General features: G+C 55.2%; 1 protein-coding gene across 1 annotated transcript in view; it reads right to left on the bottom strand.

Moving 5' to 3' along the window:
- Positions 1-2,646: 2,646 nt before the first annotated feature.
- CHCHD6 (coiled-coil-helix-coiled-coil-helix domain containing 6) overlaps positions 2,647-18,744 on the bottom strand; it is a 242,514-nt gene continuing 226,416 nt past the window's right edge. Inside the window, exons 7-8 of the mRNA XM_040628357.1 lie at positions 5,520-5,655; positions 2,647-2,840 (exon numbers count right to left, since the gene is read on the bottom strand). Of these exons, the coding sequence (XP_040484291.1) occupies positions 2,835-2,840; positions 5,520-5,655 (142 nt within the window). The 3' untranslated portion in view covers positions 2,647-2,834. The remainder of the gene's footprint in view (positions 2,841-5,519; positions 5,656-18,744) is intronic.

Raw genomic sequence — 18,744 nt, 5'->3', positions numbered from 1 at the left:
TGGGGCCTCAGATCTACAGGGGCCATGCCTTGCCCTCCATTTCCAGATAGGTTCAGCTAATGGGAGGCACGAGTGAGGCTAGAGGATGGGAGGAGAGGAGAGGCCACAAGCAGCCACCTCCCACGGCAGCAGTGCCTTTCAGTGGCTCCAGCTCGTGTGAGCAGGGCCTCTGTACTGTCAGCCTGGGTGACCTTCTCTTTGTCCCTGCAGCCCTGGGTGATGTGAGCTTTCCGCCGTCAGCTAATTTCTGGACTATCACACCACTCTGTTTGGGTTTTTGGTTTCTCCATCTCCTTTGTGGTCAATTCCCTGTATTCAGCTCCCTATATTTAAATAATTGGAGTGCTTTCGGGTTTCCTGGTTGGACCCTGGAAGTCAGAGCTAACATCATATTTAATCCTCCAGCAACCAGGTGGGATGGGTATTAACACTCCCTTTCAACAGCCATGCGGCTGGAACCTGAGCCCAGGAATGTCCACCTCCAGGTCCACACGATGTTGGACACACCCCTCACCCATGAATGCTCTCTCAGGCTTGACTTCCTACCACATATGGCCATGCGGAAGGGCTGGAGAGGCAGGTCCACATCCACACAGGAGACACACACACACACGCACATAGAGCCTGCATCTTGAGCACATGCCCCTCCCCTTCACACGCCAACACAATGATACAATGGCCCCAAACAAATACCCGGCAGTCCCCAGGCGTAGGGAAGATACGGAGATCAGAGAACGGAGCCTTGGTTCTAACTCGGGGGAAATCAGGGAAACGGGCTGAGATCCAGGGGGGTCTCAGAGCCCGGGACTATTAGCAGGTGCTGAACATGGCCGGCTACCTTTGCAAACACAGTACACATGTATAGACCATGGCACACACATGTGTCCACAGACACAAAGGCATCTGTACACACACACACAGATGGGCAGACGTACACAGACCTATGCACACACAGAAAAGCACTATATACATATGCACATATGCGCAGGTGCACATAGACCTGTGCAAACGCACATGCACACACACAAGCATCTACATACATGTGTACACCTGTACACGCATTATGCACGCGCACACACAAAGCCACATATATACACGCACAGACGGACAGGTGCACACAGACCTGTGTGCGCACACACAGCTGCCCTCAGCAGACTCCTGGGTAGGAAGATGGAGTCTGAGAGATATTCCCGTGGGATTGGGAAGTTGGGCAAAGCCCCAGGTGCCAAAGGCATCTAGGGAGTCTCAGAAGGGCCTCAGCTGCTTCCAGCTGAGGGACGGCTCTGATGTTGCTTAAAGTCAACAATCCAGGTGACTGTGACCCCACCCCCCCCATGCTGGCCTGACAAAGGGCTAGCCCTTCCTTGGGCTGCTGGGGGAGGCTGGGAGGAGGCTCGGGACAGGGCACCCGGCCACCTACTGGGGTCTCTCATCTCCGCATGCTCTCTGAATGCCTCCTTGGGTGTTTTGGCAAGCTGACTCAGAACTTGGAGAGAGGGCATCTCCCAAAGCTCTTTTCCCCTCAGCCAACATGTAGCTCGGCCGAATAAAGCTGCCTTGTGCTACCTGCCCAGACAATTGGATACTGCCAAGCCTCAACCATCACTTCGGCATTGTGTGTGAGAATTCGGGGATGAGAAGAGATGCCTGGCCTGCAAAGCCCGAGTCAAGATCCAGGCTCTCAGCTCCAGACGGCTACTAGGGGCTCTCCGGAGGAACTTTCACAGGAAATCCAAGATCACCAGCACAGCAGTTAGTGGATCAGAAGCCCTGCCTCGGACTGCTCCTGCTACCTTCCTCACACAGCACTGGGCCCGGCTGGGTGCAGCCGGGCTGTGGTCAAGGTGCCTCGGCTGGGATCATGTCGAAGGTCAAGCACTGCTGGGCTGGTGTGTGGACACCCACTGAGCAGAGCCTGTCCCGAACCCCATCATCCTCTGCTCTCCTCAATCCCTGTGGCCCTCATTTCAGTCACTAGAACCACCAGCACCTAAGCCAGAGATCTGGAAGTCATCCTTCATCCTCCCCTACACCACCCAACTGCTAATCTCAGCTCCTAAGCCTCACCTCCGTCTGTCCCCTGACCTGTCCCACCAGTCTCCCATTTATCATGCCCTTGAGTGCCTGCAGGGCTTTCCTTGGCACTCAGTCTTACCCTACTTGAGCCCACCCTCCCTGAGAGCCACAGCGATATCCCTCAGAGGGACCCCCCAATGTCTTGGCCTGGCATCCCTGCTACCCCACCCAGCCCCCACTCTGCTCTCTGCAAAGCTCAGCTGTGCATGCTCTGTGCCCCCTGAGCCAGGCATCTAGGGGTCTCACTCACCCAAGCCTCTGGCTTGCCCAGCAAGTCCTCCGTTCGGCTTCTACGCTGGACCTCAGACACAACCTCTGTCGGGAAACTGGACCGTTCGCTCTGTTCCATCCCTAGAAAGAACTGCATTCCCCTCATTTCATCTCATACCTGCTTCTGGCCGGCCTTTTGCTGTTGCAGCATAGTTGTGGGTTTCCACATCTGTCTCCCCTGCTAGGCTGGGTGCTCCCCAAGGGGAACAGCCTGTTTCATTCAGCCTGCATCGCCATGGTCCAGCACAGGTACGTACAGAGAGGAGGCAGCAGTGGCTGCCTGCCAGCCGAGAGAATGACTGAAAACAAAGACATTTGCTTTATTTGTTTTCGGACAGTAGCACATACTCTATTTCTCAAACACATTGCATCCACAGGCTCCCAGGAGGAAATGGCTATGGCCTAGGGCGCCGTGGACTGTGGTCCCATAACTGGTTCCTTCTTCAGGGCTCCAAGTCACTGCCAGGGCCAGGATTGAGGGCCGCTCCTCACCCCTACAAAGGAGAACAGGTCATAGTTCAGTCATGGCCCACTCTGCTGGGAAATCTGTGCATCCCCCAGGGCTTGGCTCCAAGAGGGCCCCCGGCTTTTGGGATGCCCATGAGTGTGACTGCTTAATGGAGAGGGTGCCTCCCAGCTGGTCCCTGAGACCTGCGACTGGGTCTCTTTGCCTCCATGCCCTGTGCCCCCCTCAACACAGGCCGGCAGCAGCCTGCTAACATGGACCCTGTATCCATCTGACCTCCCTGACCCCCCCTTACAGGTAGGCAGGCCTCAGCCCAATGCTACTTTGCCCCACCGATGTCTCCCTGTTTTCTTACTTAACTACTCAGAATTTTCTACGTGAAACCAGACAGAGAGAGTGCTCACAATCAGGCTGTTTCTTGCTGGAACCTGCCTCCGAAGCACTGCCCACATCCGCACACATGTACACATCCCTGGGCTTGGAAGGCACGACACAGGTGCTGGCAGGAGCTCTGCAGAGGTGCCTCCCACCCCAGCTTCTGACCAGGTAGGCCTCTGTCTGATACCTGCTCCCTGTCTGCCAGAGATGAGGGCTCCTGCCACCTGGTGCTTCTAGAAGCAAATCACGATCAGAGACGCTCTAGGCCCATCCCTGGCTCCACGAGGAGCCTTCGGAGGCAGGGGATGGCAGAGGGCAGCAACACTTGTTGCATCTCACCCACAGGGTGCAGTGTGTGTGTCTGGGGACTGAGCCCTGCAGGAGTCGGCGGAACACACTTCTTCCGAGGGAACGCTGCAGACACAGCGCGGCGGGAGCAGGGCCGGCCTCTGCTGCTGCCAGTTGCTCAGTCTCCAATTTAGGCTTTAATAACACCAGGGGGGTGGGGGCCGGGAAGGAGGGAGCCAGGCCTGGCAGTGCCCCAGAGCCTCTCTCAGGCGTGTGAGAGCTACAGAGAACACACTGGAGTTAAATGCAATCTGTCTTCCTTCGTAATCACATTTTTGCCTCGGTGCAATGAAGATATATTGGTGAGATGTGTTTGTTAAAGATACACTCTGCTGGGGGAGGGGCTGAAAACCCTGTGGCCGTGGGGCCTGAAGGAAGAGAGGCAGGGTGGTCGGGGCTGGGGGGTGCCAGAGGGCTCTGTGGGGAATAAAGAGGGCCACAGCAGGACCCCAGGTCTCTCCCTCCGTAGAAAGTTAGGTGCATGGTACGCAAGCAGGGGCAATGGCCCGCTGATCCCCACAGGGCAAGGGTTCTTATGCAAGCCTTCACAAACACCTTGGTAGATAGAAAGGGGCGCAGGAGGGCCACCTGTTCCCACGGCCATGCGGGATGGTGCAGGGAGCCTGGCCCAGCTCCACTCCGCTCTGCAGGGACTGTTGGCAGTACCTTTCCTGCTCAACTTGAAATGGAGCCAACAGCTTTCTATGGTCCACAGCAGGGAGGAAACGTGAGCTCCTACCCAGGCTCCACACCTACCTGGTGCCGTGTAAAGCCGCTGCTGGGCTCTGGGCTGTCCCACAGCCCGCTCCGGGCAGCAGGCCTCAAAGCCCAGACAGGCACACCGCACCCTGTGCGTGAGAGGCAGCCAGCGCTGCAGCAGCTTCACCCCACGGGGCCCACGCTGACAGAGAAGTGAGGAGGGCTCTGGTGAGGCCGGGCTGTTGAGGAGGCTGCCAGACCTAGCCCGAGGGCCACCTGACCTCTGACCTCAGCCTTCCCACCATCATTACCTACAGCAGCTTGTCTCCTACTCAGGCAAAAGGGGCTTTTCCTTGGGAAGAAGGCCCCATCCTACATCCCTCTGAACAAACATGCCAGCCCTCTGGGAGGTCCAAGCCAGGTGCCCCAAGTGAATGATGGGGAGGGGCTAGGTCGAGCCTGGGCAGTGAACTGCTGGGCCTGGGAAGGGGGATGGAATTGTCTAGAAGAGGAACAGGGGGGAGGTGAGAGGATAGGATTGGGAGCTGGCTGGGAGGGTCACGGAAGGAGGGCAAGACCTTGGGACCACGTCTCAGGGGAGGCCCACTGCCAAACTTAGACATCTAGGATACCCCACTGCTGCCCTGCAGGAGGGCTGGGGAGTGTGTAAGACCCGGGACCACAGTGACCCCTTCCCACTCACCAGAGGCTGGGTGCCAGCATGCCCCTTCAGACCAGCACAGAAGTGGGGTGGGCTGAGAGGTATGCTTCGCTCCCTCACTCAGTCAGACAGGCCATACCCACAGTTCCACCTCCCTGAACCCAGAGGCTCTTTTCCTTCTAGGGCTGTCACTGCCCTTTCTGGGACACCTACCCTACACCATGGGCCCTCCTCTGAGCTCCCACCTTCAACTGCTCAAAGGGTAAGAAATGGGTAGCACATGTGTGCTCTTTACCAGGTGGCCGCTCCTTTGAACATGGGACCCAGAGCTTACTCAGAGCTGCTCCCGGACCCAGCCTAGTGGGGTCCAGTGCCCTGGGCCCTCTTTTCCTAACCCAGCTATCTGAGAGCAGTCATGGGATCAGCAAGGTAGAACGTCTGAACCGGGAAGTGACAGAGGAAATTGAAAGCTTGAGACTGTCACTGTGCAAAAGGCACAGAGGCTTGAGGTTAGCATGTCTGACTTAGCAAAGACAGGCAGAGAGACTCCAGCACTCGCTCCCTGCCCTCACGCACCCAAGAGCCCAGCAGCCCAGGCAGGAGGGCAGGGCGAGGCCTTACCTTGTGGGCAGCACTCACGCAGTGCTGGTAAGCCTTGACCAGGTCTGAGCACAGGAGCACTTCTTGTAGGTGGTCACGATAGCAGCGGAGGATCTGGGCCTGCAGCCCTGAGCACACGGGCTCTATCCTGCGGGGCCTGCGGGGACAGAGAGCAGGTGGGCCTGGGGGGAGGACCAGGGGACGCAGGGGCTTGAGCACTGTCACACAGCAGCAGACGCCCAGGGGACTGGGGTCCACACTGGCTCTAGCCCTAAGGGGAGAGGGGCCAAGGTGGCCAGCTGGAAGCCCCTTGTGCCCCTACCTGTTGCCACGTAGGACTCTTCCTGCCTAAGGGGTACACCCTACTGTGACCATGTGATCACACACACTGTAACTCTTTTCTTATACAAAGTTGTTCATCTGATTTCAAAACCTAATACGTGCACAATGAAGAAGCCTGGAAAAGTATAGAAATATCTAAAAAAATACAGAACATTTTTAGAACCTCACTTCCTAGAGATAACCTCTGCAGTACTGGGGGGATGCTTTACTCTCTTTTCTTTATCAAAGTAGGTTCAGAACCTACAAAAAATGAGTATGTTTTCTTTTCTAAAATACGAAATAAAACCCAAGTGAGATAAAGATTATCCTAAAATGGGTCACCAGCATCCTTGGGTGACTTTGACTAGTTTGTCTACTTCCTGACATCTTCCATTGCCCCCCTCCCTTCCCCCTTCTCTCCCACATGCATGCATGCACGCATTCAGTGTCTCACACGCACGCACATGCCTGCGCACACTCACACTGCACGCCAGGCACCATCCTACTCGCAGACTCCTAGCAGCTCTGTGCCGTACGTGCTATGATTTCTCATCCCTTGGTGCAAATCAAGAAACTGGGGTACAGAGGATTAAGTAACCTGCCCAATGTCACCTGCTGGGAAGTGGAAAGGGGGCGGATGTATTTGTTTATGTGGGTTTGGTTGCACTGTTTCCACAGATTGTTTTTTCAGGCCAGGTCCACGCAAGAACCTTTGCTACCAGAGATGGACCCCCAACACCTGAGTGGCCTTTCAGAATAAATACCACCCATGGCCAGGGCACTTGGTGGGAACTGTAAAAATACAGAAAGCTACTCCTGAAGGTTCTCAGCAGCAAGACCATCACTATGATGCTTGACGCAGCTCTGCCTCCGTCACACAGTGGGGAGACTTGCAGGTTCATAATTCTCCCAGCCCAGTGTCTCTATAGTTTAGAAATCCAGCCATGCAGTCGGTGCTGGAATGGAGCGGCACCATTATTATTTTAAAAGAACTCAAATAAACCGAGTCATCAGTTAAGAACAGCAAGCAATGGAATGCTCAGCGGCTTAGCAGGTGAGATACGCTAAGTATTTACTGGTCTCATTTTACTAGCTTGGAGGTGGCACTTCTGCTATTGCTGTGCCACCAATGAGGCCATGCCGGACCCGGGGCCCCCTTCCTTCCCCTGCACCATCCCCATGTGTTGGCTACTATCATCCTCAGGCCTGCTGCCTCGTGCAAGGGAAGTAAACATGTGGTGGGAGAAGGAGCCTTCCTGCTCCTGGGAAGGAGAGGAGCAGAAAGGATGGCTCCTGAGGCCACGCTGGCCTGGCTCTTCGCCAACAATGTGTGGTTCCATGAGGCTTTGAGGATGCAGCCACAAGACCAAGGCTGGCCCTCTAGTACCATGCCACTCTAGTCCTTGAGATCACGGCCTGTTTTGTGTCTACATGGCATGGATGAGGTCTTAGAGATTTCTTACTTAGGACATACAGGGTCTTGTCTCAGCACTAGCCTCCCATCTTTACACAGGGGAGGCAGATGGGCTCCTAGGGTTCATCCCTTCCCTCTCTGGACCCTGGGACCCCCTTTACTGGGTTCTGTCTGCCACTGCCCACAACTGGGGTCATTGGGGTGCCCACCTGACTCCCCCCAATGCTTGTAGGATGTCTCTCCATTTTCATATTTAAAAACCCTTTGACTTGGAGGCGTCTAATTGTGGGTCTTTCAAAATGGATTTTCAGCCTTTTTTTATTAAAAAATTTTATTTATTCTATTTATTTGACAGAGAGAGAGAGCCAGAGAGCACAAGTGGAGGGAATGGCAGAGGGAGAGGGAGAAGCAGGCTCCCTGCTGAGCAGGGAGCTGGATGCAGGACTCAATCCCAGGCCCCTGGGATCATGACCTGAGCCAAAGGCAGACACTCAACCATCTGAGCCACCCAGGCGCCCCGGTTTTCAGCCTTTTGATGGGCATTTCATCTCTCTACAACTATGCTAACTGCTTCACTTCCAGTTGTTCTGATGTTCTCCGGAGGACACCGGGAATGCACAGATTTCTGCTTTCTGCCCTCCATCTCAGCTCTCTTCCCCTCTTTGTTTTACTCTCTGGTTCTCCATTCTGAGGAAGACACAGCTTGTGCCTTCCTGATTCCAGCCCTTGCTAGGCTGAAGCCCATGAGGCCACATCTTTTTGTGGTTCTTCCTGCTCCGTCTGTTGCTATAGCCCCCAAGGGCACAGGCTTTGTTACACCCCTTTTTGTACCCCCCAAGGCAGCACCCCCCACCATCACGTGACCCCCATGAGGGCCTGTACCGGCTGCAGCCCAGCAGCTGGCAGGTACTCTGCAGGCATCCGTGGTTGGGGGAGTACCAGGCTCAGTGGAGGCAGAGGCGTACAGGGAAACAGGACAGGTGGAGTCAGGGGGCCTGGGCCAGGTGGTATGGCCAAGTTGCCCTGGAGTCCCAGTTCTGACCCCATGAGAGGCCTGGCCCTCCCCAGACCTGCCACAGGGGCGCTGGCTTTCACTCTGCAGCTGTAAAAAGGTGGAGAGTTGTTTCAGATCTTGTCCCTCTCTGTCTGTCCCCACCTACTTTAGTTTCAGGTCCCTGGATAAAGGCCCCTGCATTTTGAGGGCAAACATCACAGAACCCCCAGTGGGCTCCAAGTTCAGGAGAAACTGGGCCATGGCGAAATCCATCTCCTCCACACCAGTATCACCTCTGGGACTCCAGAGGCTTCTCTCCTCTGGGATCTGTCAGGAACAATATGAGGAGACAGGATGGCAGGCAAATGTCAGCTGGAAGAAATTTCACCCGTTTGCCCACTAAATGGCTCTGAATGGGATAGGAGGACAGTGAGAGCACAGCTCTCCAAATACAATGCTTTCTCTGAAGCAAGGCAGGGCAGGGTCTGGGGTCCTGCCATTCATGAAATCAGGTGCATTCTATCCAAGCACAGCTCCACCCTGCCCTGGTCCACAGCAACCCTGTTTACACTGCATACAAATCAGCACAGATACGGAGAAACATTCAGTCTATGAACAGCTGCTTTTCAAATGCACAAAAAATGCATCCACAATGTGCTATGAACTTTCCAGGGGTTGAGATAAGTCCTGCTTCCCTATCTGAGGGATGTTCCCTGCCCCATATTTAGATCTAATGGTCCACGTGGCTTTGAGGGGGTTAGCATCACCCAGGTCAGAAGGCCGAGAGCGTGTTACTAAGGAAGGCAGCTCACCTCTCTGGCCCTTACTTCCCTCACCTGCAAATGGGAACAGCACAGGCCCTAGGCTGATGAAGGTCAGACAGCCGTGTGCACAACGGAGTGTGTCGTGAAGGGCTGCTCTCACCAACAACCTGGCTGTCAGTGGTCGGGCTGTGGTGGGAGGAGAGCTGAAGAAGGGAGGCTGGTGTTACGTGGCACTTGGTGAAGAGTGCAGACGAGGGGTTCTGGAGCTGGGACTCCAGATGTCAGCTCAAAGGGGGGACCTGCCCTGAACATGTCCCTCTCCCTGTAACCTAAGCTCTAGTATCTTCCAGACCCTGTTCAGATCTCACCCAGGCCTTGCTGGTGCCTTCTTCCCCAGGAGTCTTATGGTACCGATCACAGTGTATCTTCTCCCAGGATCCAGCAGACCCATGAGTGTGGTGTCCTGTGGACCGATGGGGTAAACACAGGTTTTGCCCCAAACCTGGGGCAAGGTTCTGGCTTTGCTACTTTCCACTGTGTGGTCAAGGGTCAAATGGGGAGGAGGGCCCCACTGAGCAGAGCTGCCCAAGACTTGGCACACAGGAGTCAGTCCTCAACACCAGCATGGCTTCTGGTCAGGTGGTGTCAAAATCACTGAGGAAACGGGCTGAATGTTGTTTCCTCTGAACAAAGGGTCCACACTCTGCCTCCCCTGAGAGCTGGCGTGATGGCCACAGGTGGGGCACACGATGGGCAGGTGGCAGAGACCACTGGGTCCACTCAGATACCAGGCCCTGGAGGACCGACCAGGGGCACCGCACAGATGCTGGGGGTGAGGGCCTCAGAAAGGCCAACAATGTCATGATGACCTCTGGGCGTTCAGTATCATGTAGCCCCCTACCCCATGCTGCCCATGAACCAGAGTTCTATTTCCTTCTTTCCACAAGAGCAGTGATAAAGAACTTTAGAAAAAGGCGAAGTATTAGCCAGGAATGAAAACCCACTCTTCCTTCCCATCCAACGGCACCACAGTCAGGCCATCAAGGCCAGCAGTGAAGAGCTGCCCTTCCTTGGTTGCTCCCCACCGCCAGCCAACTCACTGTCTGAAAAGCGGGAGTTGTTCTCACCACCAGGCACCACACGCTGGGAAACCTTCCACCTCTGGGTCGCCTGCTCCCCTCCCCTCCCCTCCCTCTCTGGGCATACAGGCTCCTTACTCCTTTACCTTTGCCATGCAACCCCCCAAGCTGGCTCATCCATCACTCCCTCCAAACCCCGAACTTCTCCTCCTCCCACTGTCAATCCCCAGGTCCATTCCACAGTTTACCCTATGGACCTCAAGACTTCTGAATCCAACAGGCCCCTGGAGTCTTCATGCCAAGCATCCCATGTTATACCGACTCCCCATTTCCTCAGTGGAATTCACCATCTAGAACCAAGGAGCCCCCTCCCCTTCCCTAGTTTCCTGCTTTGATGAGTGGCAGGCATGGCTATCCCTCCAGCCGCCCATCTCAGTTGAAAACCTGGAGTCGTCCTAGATGTTTCCCCTTCATTCTAGATGTTTCCTCCACCTTCAGTCTAGATGTCTCCCCCTGCCTTCATTCTAGATGTTTCTCCCAGCTTCAGTCTAGATGTCTCCCCCTGCCTTCATTCTAGATGTTTCTCCCAGCTTCAGTCTAGATGTCTCCTCCTACCTTCATTCTTCATGTATCCTTTTTGCATCTAACTAAACCAGCCCTACCTTCCTCCATTCAAACTGGATATTGAAGATGTATCCATTTCAAATCCCAAACAGCTCAGAGACTCATTCTCCCACTCCTGGTGACCTAACTGACCCTTACCTGGGCATACCTAGATGGCACTCACCGCTCTCCTTTCCAACCATCCTGCTTTGCCAGATGTCTTTTATCCCCCTCAGACGCTCCACTGGGCTTCTGGCTCCTGTTTGTGGGAGCCCTACCTGCCTGTCTCCTGCCTCCCCTGCCCCGCTCCTGCTCCAAATCTGAGTGGTTCTCAGAGCAGACTCTCCTAGGCCTTCTCACTGGCCATAAAGATTCTCCTAGAAGGTCTTCCTCTCCCCCTTAGCGCTCAGGCCTCCTGAGGCCCAGCCCTCCCTGAGCTCCCCTGGCCTCTTCTTTGCTTCACCAGCTTCCCTCCCTCAGCCCCCTCCCTACTGTCTCAGGATCTTCTTCCTCGTGTCTCTAGCACAGTCCATCACTACCCTACAGGCACAGAGCACATCTTCACCTTGGCATCCCCAGCTTTCTTCAGGGGTCTTCCTGTAGGGCCCTCCATCAGCAATTCCTTCTCACCCCCCAGCACCTGAGTGGTCTCTCCTACTGATCTTTTCCCCTTATACCTACACCATTCTACTTTGTCCACCAACACACTCATTTTTCCAAAAAGCAGAAAAACATTTCAAGCACAAACCACGTGTTCCTCTTACCTTGCTGTCAGCCACTCTCCTTTCCAAGAAGCACCGCCCAGGGCTCCGCTACCTAGCACTTACCCCTGCTCCCCAAGTCAGCCTTATTAGGCTCTTCTTGCTCAGGGCAATCAGCACAGCCCTGCTATGACCAGCAGCACCATCTATCCCCAGAGACCGAGAGGCCCTGTTCTGACTCTGTTCCACTAGCCCCTCTCCTTCTGCTCACTGGGAGCTCCAGCTGTGACCCCTGTTCTCCCCACAGCATGGGGCTCCCAGTCCATGCTTCACGGCGGAGCTCTAGGCCTGTGTGGGCACTGATGGCTGAGCAGCCCACAGCGACCAAGCAGGCCTGGTTCTCGGTCCTGCACTCTTAAACTAGTCAGACTGGCCGGATGCCCAGTTGACTCTGACTTTCCCCACAACTCACTCCCAACTTCCCACCACACCAAAGCTGCCCTAGGATTTGTCTTCCAGAAGCCCCCTCATCTATTTCCTAGTCCCCGTCATTATGACAATAGCTGCTTAAACTCCTCCTTACCTCCAGCCCATTCTCTTTACTGCAATTGGTGATTTTTCTAGAACATAAAGCAGGCCAGATTTCTTTAAAAAAAACCAAGCCAGTTACAAACCCTTTTCTTGGGTGATTACAGCTCACGGGAACCTGTGCTAAGCATTATCTCATTTAATCACCAGAAGAGCCTTACAAGGTAGGAACGATACCTTCCCTTAGTTTATCTTAAGGGAAGAAACTGGCTCAGAGAGACCCAGCAGCTTGCTCACACTCAGCATCTGACAAGCAGGACCGGCAATCAGGTCTGAGCCTTCCTTTAGGCCTGCTGCCCCACTGCATTCCCATGGCCCTTGAGCAGCCCCCACACACCCTGGTACTGTCATCTATCATCTGTGTTTCGCCGTGCAGTTGATACCACTATGGCACTAGCCTGAATGCCCTAAGAGGGCAGGCTGTATCCCCAGCACCTCACAAGCTGAGTGAGGGTGTTAGTCTCAGGCCTTAGGTAGCCTGCTGGCCTTTTGGCCTTGCTCTCATCTCCCCCAAGACACAGGTGAACCATGGGGAAGTACCCCAAACATGGCCTGCAGACCCCGGGGCTCCTGTCTGTTCCTCCTCTCCGGTCTTGCTCCCCCCATCCATGGGGCGAAGCTTTAGTAGCCTTCCCTCACTACGGGAACCCCCTTGGTCTGTTCCAACCAGCACACATACCACTGGATTCTGACACAGGCTGCTAGCAGCCTGTCTCCACACAGGGCTTGGAAAGCCAGGGCAGGCTCACAGCTCTGCCAGGAAAGCAGGTGACTGGGTGTGCCCTGAGGAGGGCCCACAAGACCGTTCCTAAGACTGCCGCACAGGGGCGCCAGGAGGGAAGGGAACTCAGCTTTCTGAAGTAGTGTCCCATGCATTCGTCTACGACTGTACCCAATTCACAGAGCAAGACCACCAGATGGAGCAGATGCACCCAGCACGGCTTCCAGTAGCTCCATGTCATTCCACATGGCTCTGACCTCGCTGGCCAGGGAGGCGGGGTTTGGTCCACACCACCAGGCCCGGGCTAGCACAGCTCTACAGCCCCATGGGCCCAGTGAAAGGTCCGGGGCTGAAGCCGTGCCCCCGCAGGGAGAAAAAGAACTGGGCCTCCAACAGCCATGGCCACAGCCCACGTGGAAACAGACCCTCCCATCATCTGAACTTCTCGATTCTCAGCTAGGGACTTTTAGCTTTCCTGTAGCACAAGCTTTGGCTGAGGTTACCTAGGGTTAAGTGTCTGTCACTTGTAGCCAGGACTGTTGTCTAGAGAAGACAATGTGATGAGACTGGGGGGTCAAAGGCTCCTGAGAACTATCTGCACACACGTAGGTCAGTGGATCAGTGAGTCTCCCGCCAAAATTCATATCTTTGGGAGCATCAGTATGCAAACTTAGTGGGCAACAGGGTTGTTGCAGATAGTCAGGATGAGGTCATTCTGGCCTGGGGAGGACTCAAACCCAGTATGACTGGTGTTCCTATAAGGAGAGACATAGGGACACAGATGCACTGGGAGAAAGAAGGTCCTGTGATAACAGAGGCACAGACTGGAGTGACATGCCTGCAAGTCACGGAGCACCAAGGCCTGCGGGCGACACCAGAAGCCTGGAGGAAGGCTCAACAGCTGGTCCTGTTTACAGTCTCCTGGGCTTGGTGCTTCATCACAGCGGCTCCAGGAAATGCATGCAGTCAGTCCTGCAGGAAAGGTCTGATCTAGTCTGGGGAGGCAGAGCTGGGAGTGCTGAGCAGTGCAGGGCGGGGGATGTTAGTAGGAGGCAGGTGAATCACTAGTTACCTTCTAACCAGGAGCAATGTGTGCCCCTCAGCGACACAGGGCTCCTTGGCCACAGCAGCCACACTTCAATGACCAGCCAGGCGCTGTGGTCGACACAGTCTCATCTCTGCCACCCCGGTGTGGTCACCAGTTAGAGAAGCACTGGGTACCTCTGACTGGCTTCACCTAGTTGACGAGTGGGGGAGCTCTCATTCATGTCCAGGTCTAGAGCTCCTCCCCATGCTCCTGGGCTGAGGAGCAGGCTATGGGGGGGGGGTGCGAAGACAAGGGGTACGCTGCTATGCTTCCCACTGCACAGGTGGGAAATCTGGTCTCATTTGAGATTACATCTGGGCGAGCCTGTGGTCCTGGTCATTCTGAAACCAATACCTGCCAGGGCCTACTGCATGCCAGGTCCTAAGCATAGCCACAGCCAACCTGTGAGCTGGGCATTACCGCCCCATTGTACAGATGGGGACACTAGTCCAGAGAGGTTAAGTAACTTGCCCACAGTCACACAGCGGTGACATGGAGCCAGGATAAGAGCCTGGTGTGTTCTGGCTGCACAGCTCTTGCTCTCCACGCTGGGTCCACTTTAGCTCTACTTGGCCTTTGGAAAATTCCAAAAAAATTGCACAAAGAAGAAACAACCAAGGGTACAAATAGAAATGAAAGACACTTGCCCCAAACTACAAGGTTGGCAGGGCTCTGGAATGGAGCTAGAAGTTGGCAACTCAAAGTGGGGAGCGGGGGAGGGCGGGCGAGGGGGAGGGCTATGAGGCATGCCCCCACAGGAGGAAAAGGGAGGGAGGGAGATGAGGATTGTGAGGCTGCACAAAGCTGGTGACACACAGCAGAGCCACGTGGAAAGGTGGGAAGGAGAAAAGGAAGGAGGCAAACATTCCCACCAGGGAAGCCAGCTTGGGGCAGGGCAGGGCCCCACCTCCTGTCGTGGGTGCTTGTGCCAGGGGGCGGGCCGAGTCACCCCACGTCGGAGCCTGCAGGGGGGGTCTTGTGAACAAACCCAGCTGGCTTTTCTGTCTGAGCGTGCGCAGTGTCCTTACACGCGTACTCCCAAACCTCTGTGTGCTCTTATTTAATAAATGAAATCTCATCAACTTATCCTTCTTCCATTATCACTGCTGACATCAATCTGATAATATTGGCCCGGTGTGGAATTGGGCTATTATATGTCCTCCTGATATTTAATTTCAGAGAAACATCGGCAGGGGGTGAATATATGGAGCAGGCTTTTTATTACAGGCAGCAGTAAGGAGATTCCAAGTGAATTAGACATTCATCTTCGTCAGGTCCAATCTAGCTGTTCAGGAAAGGTTTTGTTTTAACCGCAGCTAGGGCTGAGGCGCTGACGAGACCAGCTGGTTACCAAGGACTTGGTTAACTGGCTGCTATCGACGATGTGCCATTCAGCCCGGGTAAGTGGAGCCCAAAGATCCCGCCATCGATCAACCTGCCACGCAGGATCACTATCAGCTGCTCGATGCTGGCCTCCGGCGGCCCCCGTCCCTCAGGCGGGAGGCAGCTATTCCAAGAGCCAGGGCCTGGAAAAATGGCCCTTCTGCCAAGAGCCAAGGGAGGGCTCTGCTCCCAAGAGGAAGGGAAACACAAACTGGCCCCTGGCCGCCACTTAGTGAAGGAGAGGCCGCCTGTGACGGGGTCCTTCCCGGAACTATCACTTCACATGCACACGCAGTGGGGAAAGGCCACTCGTGGCTTTGTTCCTCTGCTGAAAGAACAATGGAGGATAGGATGCACCTTTACCTCCCCGCCTGCCCCTGAAGACCCCTCCTGAGTCGTGGGCCGTGTGGGCTGGATACGGGCTGGTACCTTCTGGGTGTCTGTGACGAGGGAGGAACCGGCAGTGTCACTGTGTCTGAGGAGGGCCACACTGAGACCACCTGGGGCCGAAGAGCTTTCTGGTGCTGTTTCTGCCCATGAGAGACCCACAGCATGGTCCCTCAGCGGCCGTGGCCCTGGCGTGGGGGGTCTGCACAGTTGGGGCACAGTGCCCAGCTGGCCGTGTTCAGGGATGCTGGAGGCTTTCAGGGCTCACCCCCTGCCAGCAGGGCACTCACCAGACGGGGAGCCAGCATCAGGAAGTGCGTGGAAGACCTCCAGGAGCCCTAATCCTCAATAGCCCATCCCTTCCCCACCCTTCTCTCCCTGAGCCCTTGCCACCTCTCACCTGGGCAACTTCAGTCATGTCCTGGCTGGCTGACCTCCCTCCCTCTGGTCTGCCCCTCCAGCCCACCTCCTTGCCCACACTAGCTGGATGTCCAAGAATTCCCATGGAAGTAAGGCCAACCTTCCAGTCCTGCTCTTCTAGCTCTGTGCTCAGCCCCTGCCATACATACCCACGATCAAGGCTATCAGAACCCACTCTGCCCAACCTCATAACAATGTTTCATTGGGAACCAACCTCCTCCTCACACGAGCCACCTGCCCCCACTGCCCCACCTCTCCCTCCTCTCACAAAGCCTTCAACCCCGCTGACTGTTGCCAGTAAACAAAGAACACTTCCTTCAGTCAGGGAGCAACTAATGGCTGAGGGCCTACAGTGCACCAGATCCTCAAGGGACAAAGCCTCGGCCCTGCCCCCAAAGACCCCCACTTGCCTATGTCTATAAGGCCCAGAGGCAGGGCCAGCCTTCCCTGTGGCACCTAAGCCACCAGCGCCCTCTTAATGGCGCAGTCTTGAGAGGAGGTCAGCCTCCTGCTACCTGAAGACCCTGGGGCAGGCACTTCCAGGGAACACTCAGTCACATCAAGACCTCCCATTTCTGGTTGCTTCCAGACCTGCAACAGCACTTGGCCCTTAGGAGATGAGAATACTACTGGCCAGTGGAGGGGACATACTCACATCAAAGAACTGCAAGGGGTGAAGTGAGGTACACATCAGGAAGGGACGAATGTGCCATGGGGAGATAGACTGCTGACTGACGAGTCAGCTGGGACAGCTGGCAGAGGCTGTCACGTAGCATCTGCACACGGTGTGCTGCAGAGAAAGGGACCCAGGGCTCGGACTTAGGATGCATGGCCTGCTTACCCATCCCTGGCAGTGCGTCCCCCAGGCATTGAGGGACACAGTGGTGAGGAGGTTCCAGCACCTGGGAAGGTGTGTGGTGGCTGTTCTTCATAGGCCAGGACTGAGTTGGGAGATGCTGCTGTGGAAATGGGCTCCCTGAGCTCATGGGAGGAGTCCAGGCAGTGTCCCTGACCACAGAGCCCAGGGGAGCCAGCCACTGAAAGAGGAGATAAGAATCTCTGGTGGTGGTCAACCAGCCAAGGTATCCCTAGGACTAAGACACTGGGCAGTCTGGTCAAGTCTTAGTTGGTTTGCATAAGTAAGAAGTCTGATGAAGAGACATTCGACTGGAATTATCCTGAGAGTGAACAGACAAGTCACAGCCCTGCCCAGTTCCCAGACCTGAGCCCCTTCCAGAAGAGTTCCAGGCTACAGTGTACTAACCAGAGGAACCATGTGGGATTTGGAAGAGCAGAGAAAAGGCAAAGCCTTTGCAGTGGTGGGTGTGGTGGGGTAGGACACCTGCAGCAGCTCCTGGCCAGCTCCCAACAACCACTCAGCTCATGGAGGAGACAATGGCCAGATGGAGCCTCTCAGAGATTCCAGAGAATTCCAACTGCTTCCCCACCGCTCTTGCTTGAGGTAGAGATCTACCAAGTGTGTCCTCTGACCTCCAGCAGTAGTCCTGACCTCATGCTCTCTTCCAAAGCTGGCGTCAGCCTCTGGATCCCATATAGAACCCTTTACGCCCGGAATACACAAACTGCTGGTTTTCCCAACCGGACGCTGAAGGATGTGAACCCCTTCCTCTCAGGCCCTTCCTACCCTGTCCCCTTTGTCCATCAGCTCACTGGCTTCTCTCAGGTGCCCACCTGGCTCTACTCCAGGCCCCCAACTCTATCTTTGTCATAGATGTTGCCATCATGAGTGTGCTTGTCAGTCTGTCCACCCATTATCCATCTGTGCGTGCATCAGCATGGGCATGGTTTCTATGAGGCATGCACCATGAGGGGCAGTGTGGGGGCTCCCTGCTCTCATGCAGCCCCTGACATAGCAGAGCAGAAACACCTGGATCAACAAATGTGGAGTTATAAACTGGTGGCGGGCGCATGTGGCACTGACAGGATGCAGCCCAGGGGTCACCCCTGTCGGTCGAGGGGGACCAGAAAAACGAGAGGCTGCCTGGAGGAGGCAAATAAGGCTCCCCCGTGGGTCCACAAAGGTGAAGGGTGGCATTCTACTTACCCTGGCTCCCAAATCTTTTAAAAACCTGTTCCCACTTCTCTGTGTCCTTTGCCCTAAGTCCAACTCCCTACCACCTGTCTCCAGACTATGCTGGCTTCCAACCTGTTGCTTGAGGGCAAGAAAGGGTTTGTAGTGTTGTGTGCTCTGGTGAGAGGGCTATCGCTCCACAAGTGACACAGGGACAGGGAGGTGAGAACTGAACCTAGACCCAGTCAGGTGAGTCTAAGACAGAAACAGCTTTTGGTGATGTAAGCAAGGCTGCTTCTCCCTGGGGGCCTTCCCTGCCGGTGCCCCTGAGGGTCTGGCTGATCTCTTCCCCACTCTGGTTTTCTGTATCCCCTCTCCACAGTGAAACCCAAACTGATTTCTTGAGCCCATCACACCCCCAACACGCATCTGGGCTACTTATCATCACCAGCCACCTTTACCCCAGACCCTTGGCCTAGGTCTCAGGAACACCCTTCAGGCCTCCTTCTGCCTTGCCTCCTCTGCCCAGCCCACACAGGACACATTCCCTCCTGCAGCCACTGGAAGTGCTCCTACCTGGGGGCCTCCCCCCTCCTGCTCCCCTCTCCCACCAGAACAGCCCCACAGGTAGGCCATGCGGTAAAGGTAAATGGTAATTCTGAATCTTATTTCCTTTACCCACTTGCACACAGTTCTTTTCGTTGTTATCTTTTAAACTGTAGAAATGTTTTATCAGCTGAAATCTTATACAT

This window comes from Ursus maritimus, unplaced genomic scaffold (genome assembly GCF_017311325.1).
Source record: "Ursus maritimus isolate PB19 unplaced genomic scaffold, ASM1731132v1 scaffold_14, whole genome shotgun sequence".
NCBI classification, from domain to species: Eukaryota; Metazoa; Chordata; class Mammalia; order Carnivora; family Ursidae; genus Ursus; species Ursus maritimus.
The sequence above is the reverse complement of the archived record's forward strand: the minus strand, read 5'-3'. Positions and strand labels throughout refer to the sequence as shown.